At 44.2% G+C, this 25,678-nt stretch overlaps 2 protein-coding genes across 4 annotated transcripts in view; both read right to left on the reverse strand.

The window, feature by feature from the left end:
* Positions 1–1,236, reverse strand: part of LOC103389872 (semaphorin-4E-like) — a 6,213-nt gene extending 4,977 nt beyond the window's left edge. Inside the window, exons 1-2 of one of the 2 annotated variants that reach the window (XM_008325490.3) lie at positions 590–1,236; positions 120–265 (exon numbers count right to left, since the gene is read on the reverse strand). In XM_008325490.3, the coding sequence (XP_008323712.1) occupies positions 120–265; positions 590–698 (255 nt within the window). In that variant the 5' untranslated portion in view covers positions 699–1,236. The remainder of the gene's footprint in view (positions 1–119; positions 266–589) is intronic. The other variant, XM_008325482.3, reaches the window with a different exon arrangement.
* Positions 1,237–9,533: 8,297 nt separating this feature from the next.
* Positions 9,534–24,833, reverse strand: LOC103389888 (ephrin type-B receptor 4-like). 2 transcript variants are annotated; one of them, XM_008325520.3, is made up of 20 exons: positions 24,218–24,833; positions 20,415–20,485; positions 19,823–20,329; positions 19,224–19,386; positions 17,948–18,103; positions 16,947–17,089; positions 16,309–16,513; positions 16,087–16,214; positions 15,848–16,013; positions 15,573–15,669; positions 15,169–15,224; positions 14,965–15,078; positions 13,679–13,926; positions 13,449–13,595; positions 13,297–13,365; positions 12,447–12,496; positions 12,269–12,368; positions 11,990–12,183; positions 11,293–11,451; positions 9,534–10,981 (listed from the first exon to the last, which is right to left on the reverse strand). In XM_008325520.3, exons 1-20 carry the CDS (start codon positions 24,321–24,323, stop codon positions 10,876–10,878), a joined length of 2,985 nt encoding a protein of 994 aa, XP_008323742.1. In that variant the 5' UTR covers positions 24,324–24,833; the 3' UTR covers positions 9,534–10,875. The 2 variants fall into 2 exon arrangements, with proteins under 2 accessions (XP_008323742.1, XP_008323735.1); XM_008325513.3 differs by having other exon boundaries at positions 15,169–15,227; positions 24,218–24,832.
* Positions 24,834–25,678: the final 845 nt, after the last annotated feature.

Consider the following 25,678-nt stretch of genomic DNA (forward strand, 5'->3'; position numbering starts at 1 on the left):
ACCACGCTGCTCTGTGGCACCGCGGTGGAACTGTGCTCTCATATGTTACATAGTTTGCTCTTCACGAAGCTAACAGACGTCGCGCCAACATCTGGAAATGTCAACATAGATCGTCTTACTGAGGCTTTTCCTTTGGAGATGTCATGGAGGTCCAGAGCAAACACTGCCTCCCTGGCACCCAGCACCAGCAGACCCAGGTCTTCCATCAACAACATGGAGGTGTAGTTAAGGACGCCTTCTTGGTGAAAGCGATGAGCCTTGACTCCTGGTGATAGAGTTTATTCGTTTACATATTCATTTTATCAAAAGGTTGTTTTTTTGTTTTTTTTTAATCAGCTCCAGTAAGAGTGTGTTCACATGAAAATACCAACATCCGCCTCTTGGATCATTTTCTCAAACCTACAGATGTAGAGAATGTCTGATTCTGCATAAAACAAATCTATACATTTGTATAATTCTGCACTTCCACATAACACCTGTAGAGGGTGTCTTGTCATCTACTTCACCTCTGCTTAGATCTTTATGATTGAACTTGCAGTTTGAAGTTCACCATTTGAGCAGAACCTGATCTCAGACCTGGAACACTCACCATGAAGGAGCACATGTTTTCGGGGGACAGATTCCAGCGGTGAGTGTTTTTCCAGTGTTGCGACCAGAGGTGGCAGCAAAAACACAGTAATGAAGAGCAGCAGGTTCATGGCTCAGATGAATTTATCAGCCAGGTATTTTTCAACTCCACTGTCTGATGACTTCCTCTGTGATGTCCCGCTCTTGCTTCATCTGCTCATCCTTTGATCATCCTTTAATCAACTTTTCTCTTTGATGCCGGTGCCGTCAGTTCGATACAAAGGCCAAACATCAGCTAAAAATATTACATGAAATACAACACAATTTGGGTAACAAATCATTTGGCTAAAATAAACATGGCTAAAGGTAAAAACAAGAGAAACAAAACAAGAGAAACTTCATAATTAGCTGTTGTTTACATCATTTTCTTCGTGCTAATTGTTCTGTATTTTTATATTTGTATAACTTTTCTTCTTTGCATACTTTAGCCATTTTTGGCTAGCTGCTGAGCTAACCGTAATCCCAAAACTGTGTTTTTATTAGCATAGCTTTCAAGAGGCTCATATGTGAAAACTTGACCTATTGACCCACAAACTGAGGCCAAGTGAGAAAACCACCGACCAGACTAAGTGGTACAGACCAGTGCTTGTACTTCTGACTGTCTGTGTGTGTGTGTGTGTGTGTGTTTGTGTGTTTGTGTGTGCGTGTGCGTGTGTGTGTGAGACACACACGTTTAGCTGCAGCTCTGCAGCCTCGGTCAACAGTTTAGAATAATATTAGCCTAACTAAGAACACACTCGCTTATGTGCGCGCACATACACACACACACACACACACACACACACACACACACTGGCAGCAGTCATTTCATGGATGATTAAAAAAACGCACCAAGAGTGAGACCAGCTGTGGAGACATCTGAGGGTGTGGTTACTGCAATAATTACTATTCTCATAATTGACCACCAGGGGGCGATTACACTGCTTTTCCTATAGCTGAGGTTTGTCCAACATCCGGCCCGGGGGAGCGTTGTGTTTGGCTCCTGACTCTTTTCTAGGGAATAATATTGATGGCTTGTCAGCAGAAATGGGAGACGTTTGGATTTTCACTTTATCTGCTCTTTTTTTTTTTTTAATTGACCGTTGGCTATTGGCCATCCAATTTTCCTTTCGACATTTCAGGCTTTCTGACTTACTTTTTGACTTTCTCGGCCTCAAACTGTTAGCTTTTGTTTTTTCTTTTAGCTATTTCAGGCCTCCCTCGTTATGAGCCCTTTGTCGATACATTTGTTTGCTGTCAGTGAGCTGCTTTGCTAACCATTAGCTGACTGTGGTATAACGTGAAGTCATCTCTTGTCTAATTGGGATCTTACTTTGCCTTGAGTCAGTGTGCGTCTTCTCCATGGCCGCCGACTGATACTGCAGTTTGACCTCTGACCTTGATACAGTGTCAGGAGGAGGCTCCACTTCCTCTTCCTTTCACTCCTCCCTGTCTCCACATTCCAGAAGACAGGAAGTAATATTGCAGGACTTCACCGTAGCTTCTCGCTGTCATTTCCTATGATGCTTTGTCAACCTGAACATCGACCATAAGACCGTTCACCTTGACACGCCAACAGTCGACAATAAACAGGAAGTGGCACGGCTCGTTCTGTCAACGCTCAGGTGGTTAGGGTCCTCCCCCCGCCTGTTTGTCACCCACGCTCAGCTTGGGGACTATGTCCAAACTGTCCCTCACTCACACACACGCAAACACACAAATGTGTGTGTGTCATGCAAGACCATTGTGAACAGGTCAACCTTCCTCCATGTTTGAATTTAACTCTGATCCTGCAACATCTGGGACGAGTTAAGAAGGAATGAAGGGGAGAGAAAGAAGAGAGAGAGAGGTTGTGTTGAAGGTCGAATGCTGAGACACACAGCTCTGTGTGTTTTCCTTAAAGAAACCACACACACACACACACATTTTTCTGTGGTTTGTGGGGACTCACTTTTTAATCCTCATCAACTTCTCTCAAGGTTCCAGAGTAATAAAAAAAACACAGGCTCAGGGCAAAATGACTTTGAAAAAAATGGCTGAATTTCTCTTTAAAATTCTAATGCTGGAGATTTTTGTCCCCGGTCATCACGCAGTCAACTTTGTCACAAGTGTAAAGTGTCCATGAAGGCTGTATCTGTGGTCAAGTGGTAGACAAGAAACTACTACAAGTACCTTCAGACAGGGTTGGACGATATTGGCAAAAAAAAAGAAAGAAAAGACCTCGATCATTTATGGCATTTTGTTGATAACGATTCATCTGACGAGTGTACGTTTTCATACTCTTGTCCTTTTGTTCATTAATTCTATTGACATTTTACAGGCTGTTTTACAGGCTGTTTTACAGGCTGTTTTACAGGCTGTTTTTGATTCTCGCAGTAATACAGGACACAGGAAGAGTTCGCTCAGAGTTACCTCTAACATTAAAGTGATCAAATATAGCACTGTAACTACAAGGTAACAAAGCAACAGCATGACTTAACGTGAGCCTTCTGAACAGGTTTGTTGAAAATGAAGATAAATGTTTCGGTAAATCCAGTATTTTTGATGATGATCTGAATAGATGTCATTCACTAGTAGGACTGGTGGGCACCTCCTTTGTACCCACCATACAACAGGTCTGTGTAACCTGAGTGTGTAAACAGATTTTGTCCCATAATGTGACCACTACCATAAACACTCTGACCACACGCATTCTGAAGAGTTCCAGATGTTTCTGCTGCTCAGTGGAGACAGGATTTTCTCGTCCTGATGATGATGATGATGATGATGATGGTGGTGGTGGTGGTGGTGGTCATCTACATCAGCATTGTTGTCTTCATCTTCATCATCCTCAGCTGAAACATCATATTTGTTGCTTCTATCCTTTTTTTCCCATCTTTCTTATCTCACAGTCATTAGCTGGACAGTGAACACCTCATGATGCATTTGAGGTCAAAAGAGTAAGAAGATACACACACACGTGTTCTGAAAAAGGAGACGGCAGCCTGTCGCCATGGTAATGATCACCTGTCAGTCAACTGGTGATCTATCAGCTGATAAACTGACAACCCATGTTCCTGTCACCCCGACCCGATGATGACCTCACACACACACTCAACACACACACACACACACACACACAGTAACATGATCTTTTTGTGTGTTGCTTTTGTACAGTGAAACTGGGACATAGCAGAATCCAACATGGCCGCCGGGAGAGTCCATGCTCATTGAAGAGTAGTCGAAGACAGATCAGATAACTGTGTGTGTGTGTGTGTGTGTGTGTGTGTGTGTGTGAGAAAGACAGAGGCAGAGAATCTCAGCCAGGTTTAGCAGGTCAGGATTAGGTTTCTTGTTTGTTTGAGATCCTATTGTATAAGCTGTGAGATTGAGGACTTAAAGGCAAATTTCATGGTTTTTGATGTGTTGTATGTCTTCCTGACAAAGTCAGAGTTGACTGGGCTCTGACTGCACTCTGTCCTGGGAACCAGACACAGAGCCTCACTCTTAGTGAAAATAATCAGGTCCACTCTCCCACTCCACAGTACACGGAGTAAATCTGTGTTTTCAGCCTTTGCGCACAAAGAACTTGATGTTTCAACGCTGCCTCGTGTGGTCAGTAAGTGGCACTGATCTAAATTTGGACGGTGGTTTTTGGACACCAAAGTTCCATGAAAACACTTAAACTAACTGATAGGGGGAGCAGTGGGTAAACAGCTGCTGTGTGCCTGGGAACTACAATCACTGTTTTTCTCCATGGACGTCTGTGTGAGACGGTGACAGGTTCGTAGTACTGTGCTAGTACTACTACACCACAAATATAATCAGTAATCTTTGCTTATTTTAGCCCACTGGGACACAGTAGCTGCTGCTCTGTTGATGCCCCCTGTGGTCATTTTGTGTCACTGAAATTAACCTTAACAAAGGATTTCAAACAGAAGTCACAAAATAACACACATTTAAAATGATCGAGAGATCCACAGGTGGCGCTCTAACAGTCCAACGAGGAAGTGAATCTGTTTTGAAGATGTTGCAGACGTCCCTTGTGTCCACTGAGAGGCAGCCTGTGTATCCACACCAGTCTTGGTATAGGGGGCGCTCTGATAGCAGTTTCAGGAGCATTTGCTTCATGTTAGCCATTATGAACAAACCTCATTGTTGTACCACGCTAACAGTTCCATAAGGATTAGGCTAACAAGTCGACAGACCTGTGAACCACCGAGCTCCAAACGTCAGCCGCTCTCTGCAGCTTCATTGGAGAGTTTCATGTCCCTGTGGTGCTCAGTGTTCCATGACTCACTGTCCTTTGTTCCTGTCAGCGGTTCTTGCAGTGGAAAGCCAACATATTGCTGGCATTGTCACTGATTGGTGCTACTAGAACTTTTGATGGATGAACCCTGTGTTGGATTGATCTGGTTTGACTTCCAGGAACGAGTTTTCCATGTCCGTAAGGATGTTCTCCAGGTCTCCTGGAGGTTTTCCCAAGGTCATTTGATTATTTCCATGACTCCTTTAAGTGCACAGGTCCCTGTGGTAGTTAGGCCGGTTCCAGGCTCCAGGTTCCAGGTTCCAGGTTCCAGGGGTCTTTGAATGGTTTCCAGGGCACTGTGGAATGATGAAGGTCAAGAGGTTTGTCAAAAAATGGAAAAATCCTAAACTGGAAAATCCTTATCCGCACACACACACACACACACACACACACACACACACAGAGCACTTGTATTCAGGCACTTTAGAGCTGTCAGTATTGATCGACTCAAACAGAAAGAGACAGAACAGGAGGGCGGCCAAAAATCTCCATGGATCAAATACACACACACACACACACACAGTCTCTGTCCCTCACACACACACTCACACACAGACACACACTCACACAGGGATGAAACACAAACCTTCTGTTTTTTCGTTTCTGTGAGTCTCTGCCAACAATGTGCTCATTAAAGTGAAATAACATGTCGACATGTTCCTTCCTATACAACACACGTGCACACACACGTGCACGGACGCACACAACATACACACACACACACAGCGGGCCTTTGTAAGCTCGCTACAAATGTCTGGAAGTCATTTCTGTCCAATGAGCTCTGGGAGACGCTGAGCGGCAGCTGTAAGAGGAGGAGGAGGAGGAGGAGGAGGATTCAGGAGCTGAGCGCAGAGGTTCTGAAGGAGGCTCCCCAGGGAGGGGGGAGTAGTGGGTGTGGGCCAGGGTAGGAGGTGAGGGTGGTCTGGTCTGGTGGAGAACCTGACATCTGTGTTTCTTTAAAGGATGTAAAGGAGAACAATGAGAAGGAAAGATTGATCAGGTGACGTCAGGAAGGTGGACGAGGCTAACAGCGTTTTAATGGACGTTAGCTTTAGCCTCTTACACAGGTTAGCCGTGCAGTGTTGGTCACATTTTAGCAGGACTTTCTCCAACAGCGAATGACTCCTTTGCATCAACTATTATTTCCCAGAAGTCATGTTGTTGTCATTCCTCGGACTCGTTCCAGAACAGTTGTTATGACACCCACAGGTAAACAATCTTAGCTTGGACTGTCTGGCTCGGCATCTGTCTTTGATCTGATAAGAACAGGGAATGAATCAAACTGCTGGCTGTGAAAGGGTTTACATTTTTAGCACAAAGTCCTGCTGTGAATTCAGCAATGTTAGCGGCAAAGGTTCCAGCCACAGGGGGCGCTGTGTGTGCGTCAAAGTCAAATTTAGAAGACATTGCTTGAACTAAAACTTCAAAGTTACTCCGACATGTGTAGCATCCATATTTACTTACAGACTGCCCCCCCCCTCCCCCCCCCCCCCAACCCCCCCCACCTAAGAAAACATATACACACACCTGCTCGGCATCTGTCTTTGATCTGATAAGAACAGGGAATGAATCAAACTGCTGGCTGTGAAAGGGTTTACATTTTTAGCACAAAGTCCTGCTGTGAATTCAGCAATGTTAGCAGCAAAGGTTCCAGCCACAGGGGGCGCTGTGTGTGCGTCAAAGTCAAATTTAGAAGACATTGCTTGAACTAAAACTTCAAAGTTACTCCGACATGTGTAGCATCCATATTTACTTACAGACTGCCCCCCCCCTCCTCCTCCCCCTAAACCGCACACACATAAGTACACATATACACACACTTGTCACAGGGCAACTGTTTGCTCAGACTCAGGTTTCAGTCCCTGTCAATCAGACTCAGCTCCTCAGGCTCACTGTCCCCTCTGACCTTCAGCTTGTGTGTTTGTTGTTGCTGAAAACACCGGCCACACGTCGTCCAGCAGCCAATCAGGAGCAGGAGTTCTATCACCTAAAGATGGGGTGAGGTTCACCGTAGACCATGATCATCTCTCTCTCTCTCTCTTTCAGGTCTGCTGTGTGTCTGTCACTCGCTCGTCCCTCTCTCACCTTGGTCCTGATAGCGCAGCCACACTGAGGTCAGGGAGCAGAGTCAACAGTATCGATGTCTCAGTGATTCCTTGTCGGTTCACATCATCTCTGAATCTCCTCATAAGAAACAGTGCCTGGGACTGTGACCTCAGGCCTCTGAACTCAGAATCAGGAATTGTCTCGGTGCAGGTCTGGAAGCCTGGAGTTTGTAGGTCAGGAGGCTGAAGGTGTTTTAGTTTTTTAGGGCCAGCAGTGACGGTGCACTCATGTCGGAGTTCAGTGAAACCTTCCTCTGTCGTCAAGATTATGTTTAGGACTGGCTCAAATGTGCCCTTCTGGAGGCCTGGACCGCTGGGGGAACTCCCATGATGCACTGATCACTCTATCCACCTCATTCGATAGACTTTCCCTGTCTGGATAGAAATCTCCTTCCAATAGAAACTCTCCAAACTGTTTTATGTCGCTGCAACTTTTCAAACCTGAAGCTGAAGTTTTTGAACCTCTCCTATATATATAAATATAAATATATATCCTGATTTCTGTGAGGTCTGTCTGTTTCCTGTTCCTGCTGTCTGCTGTGTGGGGTTAATCAGATTAGTCATCACACTCACCTGTGTCTCTGTCTCACTCCTGTCACCTCTCACTCTGTCTTGGTGGGATCATTGTTCAGTTTGACTCTGTGGCCATGTCTTGGCTTCCTGCAACCCAGTGAGTTTTTGTGATTTTTTTTTTGCATTTTGTGAATGAACTACCGACACCTGTAAGGAGTCTCACTGGTCCTGCCCACTTCCTGTCATGTCGATACCACAGGCTTTCTTGGAGCTGCTGGTGGAGCTGTTGACTCATTCTAAAGAAAAATGTCACTGAGGTTTATGTGAGTGAAGGTCTGCAGAGGTCAAAGTGAGAACTTACTGACAGAGGCAACAAACTCTGTGGACTTTTTTCTATCGCTGGTGTTTTCTATGGATTTTGGTGAAGTCACTCTACCTTCAGTTTCCTGTTGGACCCGGCTGTCTGAAAGTTAGATGAGCTATTGATTCTGACTATAGGATTTTGAAGCCTTCTGGTGAGTACATTTTCATTAGCTGCGCTAAAATCTGTTTTTTGTGTTAGTGCTGGCGGCCATGTTGTCACTGACAGCCAGATTGCGGAGATTCAGGCTAACTATGTTATTATGTGTCAATCCCTCAAACAGCCACCCTTCAAAAAAAAACCTTAACTATCCCTTCAAATGAGAGACAGATCTGCTTCAGCTGCTGTGTTTCCACTACAAAAGGAAACCAGCCTTCACTCTGCTCAGAGTCAGGGGTAAAGTTTTGGTCACTGACAACAACGTTTCCAGATGTCATTACGATTTATCGTCTCCGCGCTGCCCAAATACAGCGGGAATAAAAACCTCAAGGCGGAAAGATGGACTTTGTGTTTGAATCTAACAATAGTCGGGTGGTTCTCGTTAGCTGCCCTTCATGTCCTGATTCCAACATGTCTGCTGTTTTTCAGACAATGAGAACGTTAACGTCCACTTCCTGTGTGCAGGCCTGAAAGGCGGCGCCATACAAATGGCCACAAATGAATCAGTCAGCATTTTAGTCATAATAATGACGAGCAGCTGGATCCCAGGCTGACTTAAAAGAGACCATTTCATTGTCTCCTCACAGGTAATCCAGCTTAGCTTAGCTTCACAGTGTTAGCAACTAGGCAACAGGTGCTAACTAATGTTAAGAAGGAGCCTAATGGGACAAGGACCTTAAAGTAGTGAACAGCTTACTTCATTTTACAAGAAAAGTGAAATAAACTTTGGTGCTGCAGCTGAAATCAGGAAACCACAGGATAAAGCATGAAATCAGTGTAACTGCAAAAAAAACCTGACTTTACTCAACCAGCTGGGGGCAGCTGAAATTCTTTATCTTAGCAAAGCAAACTAGCTTAGCCTAAAGACTTGAATAAGTGTAAAGACAACATTTTGTGTGAAAACTGCTTAACACTTAGCATTAAAATGGTTATGCTAAACACTGGAACTAGTTTAGCTTAGCATTAAAATGGACTGCTAAGAAAGAGTTACCGAACAAAACCTTGAGACTGAAGAGGGATGAGGTTGAACAACAGTGGGACAGCTGTGCTTCAACTCGTCATGTTTACAACAAAAGCCTCCATAGGGCAAATGTAGACTGGATCTGGACTGGAGGACATCATCTGAATAGGACGTCTGTATTAATGAAAACACGGCTTTTATCAGACACGCTGTGATTAACGAGCACCAGCAGCAGCTTTTCTCTCTTTTGTCGCGGTGACGACAGAGCGCCCTTTGCCAAGTCTGAGCTCAGCTCCTGAAATGAGCGTCTGGCTGCAGGACAGATGAAACTCAACAGATAGGACACAAATATTTTACACTTCCAAATGTCCTTGTGTCTTTTTAGTGTCCTGCTGGGACACCGTTAAACACTGGTGTTGTGAAGGAGATGGATTCTCCTCATCCTGTGGGAAGAACAAACCACAGAGTGACTTTAGAAGTGACCTCTGACTCTGGACTTTTTTACTTCTTCTTTCATGGCAGTGAAGAAGAGCGAGCAAGTTTTCCTGAAATGCAGGTTTATTAAAAAATACACCATTCTGCTTCCATCATCAAATGTCGGGTACAAAAAGTGCTACAATACAAAAGCCAGAAGAGTCGTACGTTCTAACAGTTCCAACAGTTTACAGTGATTTAACCTGAGGGAACTCCCACACTCAGGGATCGGTCCATGGACTCTGTTCAGACAATGACTGTTCTCAACATGTCACTGGTTCTGTTAGACGTTCCATTGAAGTTCGAGTGAGGCCTTGGTGTCAAGTCCACTTATTATAACCACCTTTGGTCTGTTTTAACTATGAATTCATATCAGTGGTGGTGCAGCTGCTCATTTTGCTCTTCTCTTGTTTCAAGGAATCTCATCACAAGTGGCTTCACAATAAAAGGCAGTTCCGCGAGTGTGAAATGAAGAAAATTCCAACTGAAAGTCTCCCAGTTTTCCTAGGGGAATTTCAGAACCTGAAGAATGAAAAGTTTCTGTAAAGTATATTCACAAAGATTTCCTTAAAAGTTTCTGATTCCTGAGGCAACCTTGAATATTCTTCACTGCTATCAAAAGACAACAATACAAACTGGTTTTACTGGCAGCTGTTCAGATTGTCACATGACACCTGCTTTTGGGACGTTCCATTGTTGCTCAGTGAGTTTTTCCCATGATCCCGAGATCAAGCAAGTTTCTTTGGAATTGAAACACATTTTGTTTTGTCCAAAACGTTGTGAAAATGTCAGAGAATTTCATCCAAAATACCTGGAGTACTGTCTGTAGAAGTACGTCCACTGGAACTTTCCCTTTCTCTCTTTTGGCCTCAGCTGTAGTGAAGCTGTTCTTGTGTGATGGACAGGGACTGGAGCCAATCACTGCTGTGCTTCAAAGCAGTGGCCGTGGCTTAGTAACAACTGCAGTGATGAACGTGCAACAAGAAACTTTTTGGGTCCACTGAGGAGGGCTCATTGAAGGACCAATCCGGTTCCAGTTCCTGAGCAGTGGATTGGCTGTAGTGGTTTGGCAGGGCGGGGCTGTGCACGTCCTGAGTGCTGACGAGCCACCAGTCCACGAAACTCCAAAAGTCTGACTGTGGGTGTGGCTCAGTCTGATTGGTCTGATTAAAAAGGACAGGGTCATGTACGATGATGTCGCAGCAGCGCTCAGTTTCTTGAAGAATTCTTTGTGCTTTTTTTTTTTTTACAGCCACAAAGAGCGTGTTAATGTTCCAACTGTCAGGGGACGGAGTCCTGCAGGTCCTGAGGCTTTCTGATTGGTCAGATGTAAAAGTCCATCGAGGATTAGCTCTGCGTCCCCAGTGTTGTTGTATTGGACGGTACGGCAGAACACAACTGTGATTGGTCAGTAGAGCAAGGTGGGCGGAGTTTTGTGTATCCTGAGTGTTTGAATGGAGGAGAGGATTTTCTTCTGGTGACCAGCGAGGGTCACGCCCACTCGCAGCAGGTCTCTGTGGAAACAGGGAGGTTTAGAACCCAGAGGAACCAGATCATAAAGTACCGTTAAAGCAGTGCACACTATAAGTTCTAGTTTGTACAGTTCCTCCAATCAGAAGAGCACTGAGGAAACGAACAGTCCTAATACCAACCCATGCTACAGTATCAGTACCTCTGAGAATAACCTGGAGAATACTCTGGACCACACCGTGGACGACCATGAGATTCATCACAAAACTGACATTTTTAGATTCTATCTGAAGCATTTCATTGAAAACGTAAGATCCATGTTGGTGGAGAGAGAGTGTGTGTGACGTGTACGTACTCAGTGGTGAGCTGGGAGACGAAGTCCAGGCTGGTGAAACCAGCCTGCAGGAAACTCAGCTCGTATCGTTCCATTTTTATGGCTCTGAGCCACTCAGAGACAGAACCACAGGCAGAAAGAGGTGGAGGGACACGCTGGTCTAACAGAGGCTGTGAGGAACTGAAAGACAGCCAGGACAGGATTAATGACACTCCAAACTACAACAACCAATATACCTGCACAACAATACTATCCTGTTCAGCTAGGACCAGCGTTGAGGGGACCTAGGTACCACAAGTGAACTGGGTACCACAGTTTGAGAACCATTGTGGCCTTTGTTTTGTCCAAGCTCACTTTTGGACTTCTGGAGCCAACTTAACCTTTGGTGCTTCCTCTGGTTTCAGTTGATCTCAGGAATTTGAATTCCCACTGTCCCATTGTCCATGTCCTCAAGCTAAGCTAAGTTAGCTTTCAGCAGACTGAAGACAGACTTTCATCCAGGAATGTGACCTGCACTGCACCTGCTCATGTAAACAACCCCGGTCTGTGTAAACAGCTGTCATTCACATAGCTGGCTGCCCCACAAGCCACGCCCACTGCCCCACTCTCACTGATCTTTGAACTCTGAAGTCCCCAGCTGGGGAATGAATGAGATTCCACAGCTGCCAATCAAATCTCCCCTCCCCTCGCTCCATAACAAGGCCCACTTTAGACTCACCTCGGCCCCTCTGGGTGCGTCACCTTCAGCGAAGCCGGGTTCCGTATCAGCCTATCAAGAGAAGCAACCACATCGCAGAACCTCGGCCGATTGGCTCGTTCCTTCTGCCAGCAGTCCAGCATGAGCGAGTGCAGAGAGGCGGGACACTCTGGCGGCGGGGGCAGCCTGTAATCCTGCTCTATGGCGTTGATCACCTGAGACGGAGGTAAAGCAGTCCTTCAGTTATTTCCTGTTTTACATCAGCACCCGTCCACACACGTCTTATTTTCCTGTCCTTACGTCCTGGTTGCTCATGTCCCAGTACGGCCTTTCTCCATATGACATCACCTCCCACATGACGATGCCGTAACTCCAGGCATCACTGGCAGACGTGAACTTCCTGTCATGATACAAAGTGAAGGTTACGTAAACATTTTAGACCAGAGTAGTTGAGCGCACGTGGAGGGTCCACGCTCACCTGTAGGCGATGGCTTCAGGAGCCGTCCACCGGATAGGAATTTTACCACCCTGGAAAAAGACGCAGAGTCAGTTTTTTATCAGTATCGTTAGCTAAATAATACAAAAACAAAAACTCTTGAAGACCCTGGCACTGATGACCGCGGTTTGTCCACGGTTTGAAACTCTTTCTGTGGTCCAATGTTTATTTCCTAAACTTATTTTGTATTGGCCCAGTGGCTTTTCATTTAGCTGGTTCTCAGCTAGCTTTTATTTATTTGAGCAATTGTTAGCTCATTGTTGTTAGCCTAGTTATAGCTATAATTTAAATGCTTTTTTATATATATTTTGACTAAATAGCAACTTATTTTCATCATTAACTGTCTGTACATTTTTTATTTTATTTTGCATATTTTAGCCAAAATATATTTTTTATGTTAATTTTTTTTTTGTTGGCACTTGTTGCTTTTGTATCTTTGAGTCTTACTATTTGCACCTTTCAATATTTCCAACCAATTACTTCTAAAAATTACTTTCTTCTTTTAAAACTGTTTGATACATTTAAATCATTTTGGTCCAATGACTGCTGTCTGGTTCATAAGAAACCGCTTCTTTCAGTTTTTCTTAGATCTAAGACTTTTGGTGCCTTACACACTCGGATGTGGACATGTTTTATGAACTGTTCTTTACAAAACCTTCCAATCTGTTACCTGCCTGTTTTCTGTTATTTAGCTAACATGAAGCTAGATCTGTGATTCTTTTGTGGCTGTTAACGGCACATTTTTGCAGTTAAAAAAAGTTGCAGGCTACCTGTCACTTCATTGATTCAGAAAACATTTTACTGAGAGGTGAATCATTTCCGTGGTCCTTACCAGAGAGCTGGTGTACGTCGGATCTGAGGAGTTTTCTGTTAAAAAGCGGCTGAGACCAAAATCTGAAACCTAGAGACAGATAATTGTTAGGAGAAGGACTAGGTCCACAGTTGGACAGAAGAGCATTGAGTCGCAGCGGCAGATTGTCTCACCTTACAGACCAAGTTGGAGTTGACCAGAATGTTCCGAGCCGCCAAGTCTCGATGGACAAAACTCATGTCCGACAGGTACTTCATGCCAGCAGCGATGCCACGCAACATCCCCACCAACTGGATGGTGGTAAACTGTCCGTCATTCATCTGTGGGGTGAGACAGACAGTGAGACAGGTGGCACTGAAGTCTGCTGCTGATTTTTGAAGGTCTGAATCTTTGCCCATCTCACCCTCAGGAAGCTGTCGAGGGCGCCATTCTCCATGAATTCCGTGAGTATCATGACGGGACAGGACGTGGTGATGACACCTTCCAGGTGGATGATGTTGGGGTGCTGGAACTGTCCCATGATGGAAGCCTCGGACAGAAAGTCCCGCCTCTGCTTCTCGGTGTATCCGCCCTTCAGAGTCTTGATGGCTACATAGTTTTCCTTCCTGCCTGGAACCCTAAGACGTCCACGACAGACCTCACCAAATTCACCTGGACAAGAAAAACTAAGTTTAGAAGAGAAGCAGGAGGACCCCGTCCCATTTCCTAAAATGACACTTTTGAAATAGAAGTTGAGGGTGCTGAGCAGTCAGCGCTCACAGTTGTCTGATTTATCCTTTACCACATCTGAACTGGAGGCAGGTTTGTCTCACTCAAATGTCCAGAACACTCTGCTTCGGTCATTGTGGACTACTAGTATTGTTATAACATCGAACTATCTATCCAGAGAACATGTCACTGATGTTTTGTCTAGTGTTTGTCAACAGTGCAGTGACTAGAAAATATGAAAGGATTTAATAGATATATCATCTTCACATTACCGAAGCTCCGCTGATGTTCAAAGACAATGAGAAAAAAAACAACGTCAATGGGCTGAAGATGGAACCCTGAGGGACTCCACATTCAGAATGACAGATGAGGTCACAAACAGCCAATCACAGCCAGTCCTGATGACGCTGAACCAGAAGCCCAGAACGGGGTCTGTAGCCCAGACAGGTGTCGTGTTCCTTAAGGGGCTCATTGACTCATGCCAACATGTTGACGTGTCTGTGAGCTGGCGGCGTAAAAATCGTACACCCTCACTGCTGTCCTGAACAGAGACAGCTACTGTAACAGTGGCTACACACAGAGACACACAAGCTTTTAATAAAGCTGGGGTGTGTGTGGAGTGTGAACACAGGCTCTTCCTGATGAAGGGAAATCAAAGGTTCCTCTAATTGTGAAGGTGTCAAAGGTTTTAAGACAACTGTTTTTCATTCCAGCAGCCGTAACAGGAAGGAGAAGAGGAAAAACTTTACATGTGCTGCAGAAACCGTTTCAGCGTTTCTGTGATCTACGCCCTCGTCATACAAGAACAGTCTTAATGTCCAGTTATCAAGGCAAACATTTGCCTTTCTGAAAATAATCTGTTTTTTTTTTTGTCATATGCAGCTACCGTTCTCATTAGTGTGACTAAGCTTTATCTCCACCTAACATTTAGACCTTGTATCCATTTTGCTATATACAGTACGTTTAAAATAAACTAGTCACCTGCTCCGATCACCTCCTCGATCTTCACAAAGGACGCTTCGATCTCTTTGGCGAACTCCCTCACGGCTTCATTGGGATCCTCGTAGGTGAATGGGTCGATGTAAACCTTCATTGCTGTGAAGGAGGATGACGTCATCAGTTTCATCGGCTTCATCTTGTTGATCATTGGTGACAAAACAAACACTGTTGGAGGACAAAACTCACTCTGTCCCATGGGGAAGTGTCCACCTTTGTCACTGATGTTGGAGCGAGTCCTCCTCCTGCTGGGAGAGAGACAGATACAGAGGGAGAGAGAGGGGGAGAATGTTCGAAAGTTTAAGAGATCTTCAGTTATTTTTGCAAGTTATCTTTTGCTTTTGGATTTTTGGATTCCCCTACACACACAGTCTCTCTCTCTCTCTCTCTCTAAGGAATGTTATTATCTCTCTATCGCTCCATCTCTCTCAGAGTGTCGAATTTCTACTTCTTTATATAGTCGATGTGTCCCACCCTGTGTGTGTGTGTGTGTGTGTGTGTGTGTGTGTGTGTGTGCAGGATGCTCCCTCCCAGCTTCCCTCAACAGAACAATACAACGTTGACCTTAGGTTCACACACGCACACACACTCACCAGTAACAGTACACAGTGACCATTACTGCAGCGATGAGCAGCAGGATCCCCATGGAGACCAGAACCACAGTCAGAACCAGCTGAGCACTGTTCACACCTACAGACACAGATCAACAGTCAGTGACTTCAGACAAGATCCAAAAACAACACATTTCATAGTATGACAGGGATTCTAGTCTAGAGAAGGTCCAGAAGGTCCACAGACACTGTGAGTGGGTGATCAGAGGAACTGTTTCAGAAGCAGACCCTAACCCTCCTCGTGAGTGGGCTCGTACCATCAGGTTGGGTGCTGAAGGTGCTGCTGCTGCTGAAGGATCCATATCCAGCCTGGGACCGAGCCCGGACCTGCACCTGGTACTGCGTCCCCTGCTGCAGCCCGGTCAGCACCATCGAAGAAGACTTGCTGGTCACATACTCCCACCGACCCGCCTCGTCGCCATCCTGATGATGACATCAGCACTGACATCACAATCACTCCCATCAACAATGTCTGTCTGTGGGTCTGTGGACTTACCTTGGGACTGTAGCGGAGCTCATAGTCCAGGATGCTGTGCTGGTTCTGCAGAACTGGAGTATTCCACTTCAGAGTAATAGTAGTCTCTGTAGACACGGTTCTCTTTAGGCCAGACACTGGAGCAGGAACTAACGACAGCCAATCAGCAGTCAGTAAAAGGTTGTCACAGATTACCTCTACCTGTTTACATTCTATAGGTTAGCTAGGAATGTTGGGTAATACCATCTCTGCTGGTGGTGATGTTGACTTTGTCGGAGGCTGGCTCTGATTGGCTGAGAGCAGAGACACCGTTCAGTGCTTGGATGGTAAAGGTGTACGCTGTGTATGGCTGGAGTCCCCAAATGACAACGCGACCCTGGGTCAGACCTCGTTGCATTGGACGGTACAGGGTGCTGTCATCACATGGGAAACAAGAACTGACCGAACCCTGCAGAGAAGACAGATGGGGTGGTGGGGTGGTGGTCCAACACGGTCTTCTACCAGAGAACCTTTAGGTCAATCTAAAAGACTGGTCTCACTGGGCCTCTTACACCTGCTCTACCTGGTCTAGAACTCTTTATCAAACCATGTTCTTTCTGATTTAACTGTCTAACCTCCTCTGGGTCCATCTTGTCTTGTTGGACCTGGTGAACCTTGTGTCTCAACCTTCTTCATCAACCAGATTCCTAACCCTAAACACTAATCCTTGACCTTTCTAGTCTTTTCGGTCTACGTAGCTTTTGCTTTCTCTGATTTAACTGTTTTTATATTGACCTGGTCCACCTGGTCTGAGTCTACGTGGTCTTAGGGTTCCTTGGTCTACTTGATCTACCAATTATGTCCACCTTGCCTGGCTGATCCTTCATGTCTTAGGGATTTACCTTGCTTGTGGTCCTGCAGCTGGAGCACAGGACGCTGTAGGTAAGGTCCACACGACCTCCGCGGTCCAGCGGCTCACTCCATTCCAGGGTCACTGTGGTGTCATTGACCTGACTCACAATGGAGCGGGGAGCTGAGGGCGGTCCTGGGGTCAGGGTCAAAGGTCAGTGGTTAAGACTTTGTAAGAATATCTGTGTGTGTGTGCACTACACAACCGTACTGTCAACAATCACAGGTGGAACACTCGTGATTAAAAAACCATGCCTAGTCCCAACCATGTCTGGTCAGACAAAGACACACTCAGTTTGGGACTAAGAGTGGTGGGTTGGTGTCATGTGACCCTGCAGTGAACTGTGATTGATGGCAAACACTGACAGGTTTTTACACATGAATTGGTAAGAAGGGTTAAAGAGGACTTTTATTTTGAAAAACAATCTTCACTGAGATGTCATCGGTTTGTCTTCTGTCCTTTGACTGATGGACGCCCTGAGTGATAAGAGACTCTTTGAGGTAATGAGCCTTTTAGTTTGTGCTAATTGTTGTTGCCTGGAGGCCATGTAAGACTTGAGGGGCCCAGAATATAATAGAGGAGGTCTGGGGACCTGCCTTTGTGTGTGTGTCATTCCAAGGTATGTTTTACCTGGTCAGATCTACTCCCACCCCCTCTCACCCCCAACCCTCCACCCTGGGACGGGGGGGCTCTGCTGCAGCTCTGTCTGATCAGTTATCTCCACTGAAGAATGTACTTCTAACAGTGAGGTCACACAGTGATACGTTGGGATTCAGTTAGACTCAGTGCAGTGTTTCAACTACTGTCTCCATGAACTCTGGTGTATGTGAGTGACACACATCTCTTTAGAATTGCTTCAGTGTGTCAGTGTTGTAATCATCACTATTAACGTATATGTCTGTTTTCCAATAAAACACCCAGTTCTCCGGGTGCATTGTGGGAAATGACGCTCTTAACCAACGACAGAACTCGTGCAGAAACTGCTGGACTTACTGGTGCATGAAGCATGTGGCGGGTCAGAGTCGGCCCGGTAGTAACCGGAGTAGCAGGGGCAGTAGGCGGAGCCTGGAACCTTGGTACTGCTGTAGGTTGGACAGGCCCGACAGCCACTGGGTCCTGACCCTGACTTAAAATGGTCCGATGGACAGGCTGAGGGGAGACACAGGTCATCATGATCAGCTTTTTTCACTTCCATTTCTCATCAGACAACGCCGCTGCTGAAAATAGTCCACGCTAATGTTTGTCCAACAGTGAGGACAGATTTATGTTTTCAGTAGGAACCACAGAGGAGGAGGAACGGTGTTAAAAGATGGACACATGAGACTGAGTCCAGCAGACACGTCTTTGTTTTCCAAACAATAATGCGACGGTCGTCCGGATGAGGAAGATCACAGAGTGAGAGAGAGAGAGAAGGACGAAACAATCAGAGACAGGAAGTGACCTTGGGCTTCAGCGGGATGTGGAAAGTCCTGCCATGATGTCACCGCGCCAACCCCTGCCAAGCTACAGTCACGCACACACACACACATTCGCACCACTGTCCTGCAGGGGCGCAAGCAGCACGAGTTAACCTCTGACCCCTTTTCACTCAGCCAGGCTATTACCCCACCCCCACCCCCTCTTCCTGACCCCTAACCTGACCCCGTATGCCAGAGCCACCGCTGCAGCACATCCTGGCTGCAGTCAGATGACCCCTGACCCCACAGAGAATAACAGGAAGCTTCGACAACCAAACCGTCTGTCGCCTCGCTGCTTTCATCCACCACCAACAGCAACATGCAGGGCTGCATTCCACTTAGATTAGTGTGTTTAATGTGAGGCTGTATTCTGCAGTTGATCTGTGTGTGTGTGTGTGTGTGCGAGAGAAAGATTCTGTTTCTCTCTCGCAGCGTGAGATCAATACATACTGAGAAAGAACAGAGACAGAGGAATGAAGAAAAATGTCTGGTCTCTCTGGACAGACAAGACTCTGTCTCTGTTACTTTAATATGTCGTTCCCCACTCTGCTTCCTCTGTCAACACATGTCTCTCTCTCTCTCTCTCTCTCTCTCTCTCTCTCTCTCTCTATGTCTAATCATCTCCAGCCTCTGTTTAAACCACTGGCCCCTGTTTATACTGTGTGTGTGTGTGTGTGTGTGAGGAATTTGGAGTGGTAGCAATGATAACACGTGCACTCACACACACTCTCGGCTTTTTTATTTCGAGCACTGCCTTTTCTGGAGCTTTTGTTTTGAAAATAATCTATTTATAATATAAAACATTTTCTCACCTCGGCACCGCACCTCGGACTCCAACGCCTCGTACCCAGGACGACAGGCGCAGCTCGATGTCGGCTGACCCACCCACTGACCGTCCTCGCCGCAAAGCATGCTAGGAGGTCTGGTCTGCACTCCTGGTGGCGTCACAGCGTTCTCAACACACACGCCTTGAGCCTGCAACACACATTTAGAAAGTTTCCAAAATGAAAAAATCAATTAAAGACCTGTTTGGTAAGGCTTTTAATTTGTAACGTTTATACTACAGCTTTATTTTTATGACTTAAAACGTCAGGCAAGACATGAACAGGGCTTATTTAGGTAAATTAACTATGCCGCCTGTATGGAGATACTCTTATTTTGTATCTAATTCAAATTAAAAATTAAATTTAATTGAAAGGGTTTATATGATAAAAGCTGTATTCATAACTATAACAAAAACACTCTTATTTTGTCTTTTGTTTTTGCACAAACAGTGAACGTTTCATTACAGAGCTTTAATTTTGGAAACACCTAACACTAACGCTACAGTATTAATATTGTTGTGTTTTTCAAAATAAATGTTTGTTGTCTGATGTTTCTGGTGCATGCTGGGAGCTAACAGCAAAGTTACCTGTTCCACCAGAGAGTGGGGGATGGTTTCGGGGAAAGCGGCGAAGGCACGACGGAGCTGCGGACACTTCCTGTAGAAAACACGTACAGACAACAGGGCCATGCAGGTGCCCTGGCTCTGGAAGGCCAGGTACAGACCTGCGGCCCTCAGGGGCCCAAGTCGCAGCAGTTTGACGTTGGAGCGTCGGTCGCCGCCTGGACGCAGCAGGTGGTCGGCGGCGACCGTGGCTACTTTGGTGTAAGGGTTCTCCATCCAGGCCGGCTGTGTGGGCGTGGCCACGTCACTGTCAGACTGGTAGTAAAACAGGTTGAAGGTTTCTTTGCAGTGACGCTGGTTCAGTCCAGAACATTCCATCATGGTGAACCGAATCTCCACATACAGTGTGGTGGCGGCGCGCCTGGGGATCCAGCGAGTCCTGAGCCAATAAGAGGACGGACTCTTGGGGGTGCAGATCTGATAGGTCCTCACCATGTTGAACTCATCGTCCAGTCCGCTCATTTCCTCCCACTGCAGACAGAGGGTGTACATTCGCATGGATTAGCATGATAAATCCTAGCTCGGGGCTAACAGGTTCGCGTGTTGGTACATGTACCTGATGGTCGTCAGCGGGATGGTTCGTCCACCGCAGGTCGGTTGTTTCTGACTTTGTGTTCATCAAAACCTCTAAGAGACAGACGGGAAGCTTCAGTCAGACAGGTATGGAAACAAAGACACCAGTCACCAGTCTTAGTGCTAAGGTAGGCTAACAGGCTACACCTCTGAGAAAAGTACTTTTTAATTCCAAGATGAAATGTCTTTCAGAGAAACAGAATATTAAACATTTTCAGCTTCGCCGTCTTATGTCGATGATCACGTTCTGTAGTTGAGAGTTCATGAGCCACACTTTTATCACTAACTATGGAAAATACCGTATTACTAAATTCTGTTGTGGATTAAATATTCTAGATTTGAATTGTGTTCCAGGAGATAATCCTAAATTATGCTGTCCATGTTATGAAGTTTTTTAGATTTAGGTCTAATCCATGTCCCTAGTTTTCTCCAAATTGATCAAGGACCTGTGCATCAGGTTTAATCCAGGACTTTATCATCTCTAGTGCTGGTGTTAATTCTAAATTATAACTTCCAAGGTCAAATCTTGGATTTAATTTTTTTTAACTTTAGGTTTTAATCATACTATATATTTTTTTTCTTGAACACCTGGACTAATTGCACTTCCTGTATTAGTGTGTCATTGGTGATGCATCATGGGTAGTCTGTATTTGTGCTGTTGCTAAGATGGTAGTTTAACAGTGAGTGTGTATGAGACTGTGGTTGGTCATTCCTCAGCTGCTGCTGAGCAGAACTGCTACTCTGTAATTACACACGTGCACACACACGTGCATGACCCTGTGTGTGTGTGTGTGTGTGTGTTTGTGAGGATTCAGGTTTCCTCCTGCAGGATCCTCGCAGGTTCAGGTGTCTGATCGCCCGCAGCACCTAAATGTCTCACTGATCACGGCCTGTGTCGACACCGCAGGCTGTGATGTCACGTTGATGATGTCATGTCATGTGATGTGTGGTGTTTAATAAAGTAAGGTATCGATCAATGAGCAGCTTGAGAAAAAAAAACGTTTAGAGGAATAGTGTCCGGAGGTCAGGGTAAAAAAACTCTAAAAGCTATAAACTGATGGCCTTCAGCAGCAGGTCAGGGGTTCAACACCCGGACCAACCGTCAGTGTCTTTCCTGTGCTGTCTCACAGAGACGTAAAAATGTCTGCCCTGACATGATCACACACACACACACACAAGCATGCACGTGTGTGTGTGTGTGTGTGTGTCTTGTATAAACATCCTCATTCTTGTTCTGCAGTCTTATCACCAGATACACCACTTACAGTGTGTGTGTGTGTGTTTTTATGATCTGGATTTTCAACTGCTATAACGACTGTCATTAAGGCCATCATTTTTTCTAAGTTTACATTTTACTCAATTTGTTTTTACAACATCTGCCAGTGAGTTTCAACTAAACTCAACCTCAGCTCACTCAGCCCTGAACACGAGGACACGTCAGTTCAACTCAATAAAACAAAACGTGAATACGCTCAGGAAAATTAGACAATGTAAATGAAACCGTAATTGGGATAAAGTCAAATCTGTGTGGTCACATATTTAAACTTAAATGAACCTGAAAATTCGGTTTATCTTATCTTCAAATCTGAAGCTAATCTAAGGTCACGTTAACTCAGCGCACTAGGTCAATTAGGTTGATATTTTGTCAGTAAAGCTAGACTTTTAAAAAAAAAAACTTTCCTCCACGTTTAACCCAAATTAAACCCAAACAGGCCAATCCTGCCTATGCTATGGAGAAATAAACCCTGCATCTAGATTGTGATTGTGGAAGTAAAGTTAAACTAAATTTAAGTATGAAGTGAAATTTTGGAAAACTTTGGAAACACTGCAAATAAAGGGATTTCAGGTTTTCTCACTGCATGTATTCAAAACTAAAGCTGCAGTAATTTAAAGTGTGTCAATCCAGATTTGGTTTTCTCAAACAAATAAAGGGATTTGTGTCAATCCAGATTTGGTTTTCTCAAATAAACTCCAAATTAAGCAAAAGGATACACTAAAATAAACTGTGGACACTTCAGTTACCTAATCTTCAGACTCAGTTTTGCATTACACTGACTTATCTTTACTGGTTAATTAACTATACTGACTTATTTGGAAGACGCTTACCTCAGAGTGATATATTTATGGTCTTGTTCAGATGGATCAAACTTTGTCTTTCTTAATTATTCATTTTTGTTGATATTTCATGTCTACTCTTTAACAACAGCCAAATAAACACGAGGTATATATTTTCACAGATGGTTTTAGAGTGTTGAACACAATCTCATCTTCTGATTAGTTACACCAATCCTCAAACTAACTGAACTTCACATTAATTGGATTAGAGTAAATTACAAGAAAATATGATCACTAATTCACCATTGTGATTTATTACTGTATTATATTATATTATTATATAATATTATTATATGTATTATTATTGTAAGTGAATTAAAGAAAATGTGAATTTAGCTAAATTATCCAAAAAATCACGTTAAATGAATCAATTCCCATGTCAAGTTAAATAAAACAAACAAAAACGTTTATTCAGTTCAATAACACCAAATTGAACTGTGAGGTTTTGTCCCGACCTGTTTTACATTTAACCGTATAAAATTAGAAATGATCTTAGTCAATTCCATCTGCGTTAAACTTACATTAAGTTTATTAAATTCAACTTCATGTAAACAAATAAACTACATTTTAAATCAATTCAACTTAACGTTTATTCATTCTGGTTACCCTGAACTAAACTCTGGAAAAGTTAAGTCGTAAATAAAAATCGCCTGTTGAGTTTAATTACAGTAGTTATCAAAAGAAAACTTAAATTAATCAAAAATAAAAAATTCTAAGCTCACATTAAATAAGGAAAGTATCTTTTTTAAATTAACGAAACTAAACGTTAATATTTTTTGACCATACTGAATTAAACTCTGGAATAGTTTTGTTCAGAGTTGAGATACAGTAATTGTCTCATTGGATTGTCCTAAACCAATTATTAGTCTGAATGATCTCAACTTCAGGTTAAATAAAATAAAAACACGAGATTTTCATGAATGCACCTAAAACAACTAACTACAGCAATTATCTCTTTGAATTAAGATGGTCAACATTTTACATTAATCCCAATAAATGTTAATTTCACAGTTAAAAACAGAAAAACTCTTTCTTGAGTTAATTAATCCAGACGTAATTTCGGTCACTAAACTCGGGAATATTTTAGTCCAAAAGTAACGCGATAAATTAAACAAATCACTGCAGTAATTCATTCAGTGAATGACACTCACGCCAAAGTCAGGATTAATTGTAATAACCCCGACGTCACATCAAGTAAAGAAACGACCTTTTCGGTTCAATTAAATTAACCGTTGTTTCGGTTTAGTTCCACTACTCAACCCAACTCTGGCATAGTTTTGTACAGACTAATTAAACACAGGTTAACTTTTGACAGCGGTTCACGGCAACCTCAGACTAATGACACAATAATAAACTGCAGATTAAACAAACAGAGGTAAGGTTACTGCGTCAACACTTTCCTAAGTGTGTTTATGTTTTAAACCAAACTCCACTTGATTGATTGGGGATTGATTGACAGCTGTCTTGATAAAAATTTTAAAAAAAAAAGCTCAGGATCAATCAATCCTGACTTGTGCGGTCTCTACTGACGTCTGCAGATGTTTGATAACGGACTGACTGATCGTTTCCTGCTGCTGATCACCTTCAAGCCTCAGCCTTATCGAAACAGATATCGATCAGCTCTGACTGTTTCCTCACTGGCGTAGATATGGATCATTAGCCTCCTCTTACCTTCGTCAGCTCCGCAGCGACACAGCAGCAGGAGCAGCTGCGGCAGGAGAAGGAGTCTCAGTCCGCAGGAGAATGAGGCCCGTCCTGAAGACACGCGAACCTCCATCCTGATCCAGTCCCGCCTCTGTTCGATATTCTTCGCCGATCAAAACGATCGATCCCCGATCACTGAGCGTCAGCTGGGCTCTCTCTGCTTCGGCCGATTCATTGGAACTTAGAAAAGTTCAGAGTTGTCTTTTTTTCCTTCGATTAGTGATTCTAAAACGGAATCAGGTCCAGAACTGAGAAGTTTCGCTCGGAACTCAGTCCAGAGAGCGGGGCGCGGCTGCCTCCTGCACCGGGACACGGGCTCCGATAGTCTCCCTCAAAGAGCGGCGAGGGGTCGGTGTTCGGACAGCGGGGAGCAGCGGTGTGTGACAGAGAAAAGCGGTGTGAAGTAATCACCTGAGCGGGTATAGGTGTCTCCAGATCCCACTTCTGATCCTGGCTCTCTCCCCTTCCGTATGTTTGTCAAGTTTTAATCACTTTGTCAGTAGGAAAACTTTGGGACAAGTGCTGCGGGACACTAGTTTGTGACTCCTCCCCTGGAGGAACCTTAGACCACGCCTACCTGAATTCATCGGCTCTGTTTGGCTGAGATACGTGTCAGTCCAGTAGGGGCGGGGCGTGTGTTTCTGTTCTTAGAACCACAGAAAGTAAATATGAGAATCAGATTTATATTATATTATATTATATTATATTATATTATATTATATTATATTATATTATATTATATTATATTATATTATATTATAATTTAGGATAGTATTTTATATTATCCTACAAAGTTAAATTCTAATCCAGTCTAATTTATCACTTGTCTTCAGTTTACTCTACAGAGTTTTTTAACTAAAGTCAAGGTTTTGTGCAGGACAGTCAGCAACATTCACTCAAATGTTCTGGCGATTGTTCTCCATCTTTTTTTTTTTTTTCGTTGTCAAGACTGCTCCACATTGCTTGAGGTTTTCCTCCAGAATTCCTTCCACCCTCATCTGATTCCCAGTTCTGGGTGGACTGAATTATCCCCACGGCACTGTAATCACAATCCAATGACTCGTGTTAACAAAGTTATGAACTAAACTGTACAATAGACTCAAAACTGAAGTTTGTGGGTTTTTTCTTTTTCTTTTTTTACATTTTCTCTCTATAAAAGAACTCAGTCAATGTGTGCACAGTTGAATTTAGAGCTGAGAAGAAGTTTTACTTATCAAACAGATTCCAAAAGAAGTATAAAAAGTTAAAAAAAAAAGAAGGTTTTGTAGAACCTACAGCAACTGATAGACAGTCTGGTCTGAGGAGACTAAACCTAACCCAATAAGATACCTTAAAAATGAAGAAGGAACAGAGAAGCTCAGGACCCAAACATCAGGTTTCTCCCAGACTCAGTGAAGTGGGAGTAATGCTGTGGAGATGCTTCAGTGC

Source organism: Cynoglossus semilaevis, chromosome 1 (assembly GCF_000523025.1).
Source record: "Cynoglossus semilaevis isolate Cse_v1.0 chromosome 1, Cse_v1.0, whole genome shotgun sequence".
Lineage (NCBI taxonomy): Eukaryota > Metazoa > Chordata > Actinopteri > Pleuronectiformes > Cynoglossidae > Cynoglossus > Cynoglossus semilaevis.

Bases quoted from the DNA above. Each gene is read 5' to 3' on its own strand.
- LOC103389888 (XM_008325513.3), bottom strand. From the start codon at position 24,323: ATGGAGGTTCGCGTGTCTTCAGGACGGGCCTCATTCTCCTGCGGACTG. The intron at 20,330-20,414 runs GTACATGTACCA...CTCTGTCTGCAG, and splicing joins ATCCCGCTGACGACCATCAG to TGGGAGGAAATGAGCGGACT. The intron at 18,104-19,223 runs GTGAGAAAATGT...GTCTCCCCTCAG, and splicing joins GTCCGAGGTGCGGTGCCGAG to CCTGTCCATCGGACCATTTT.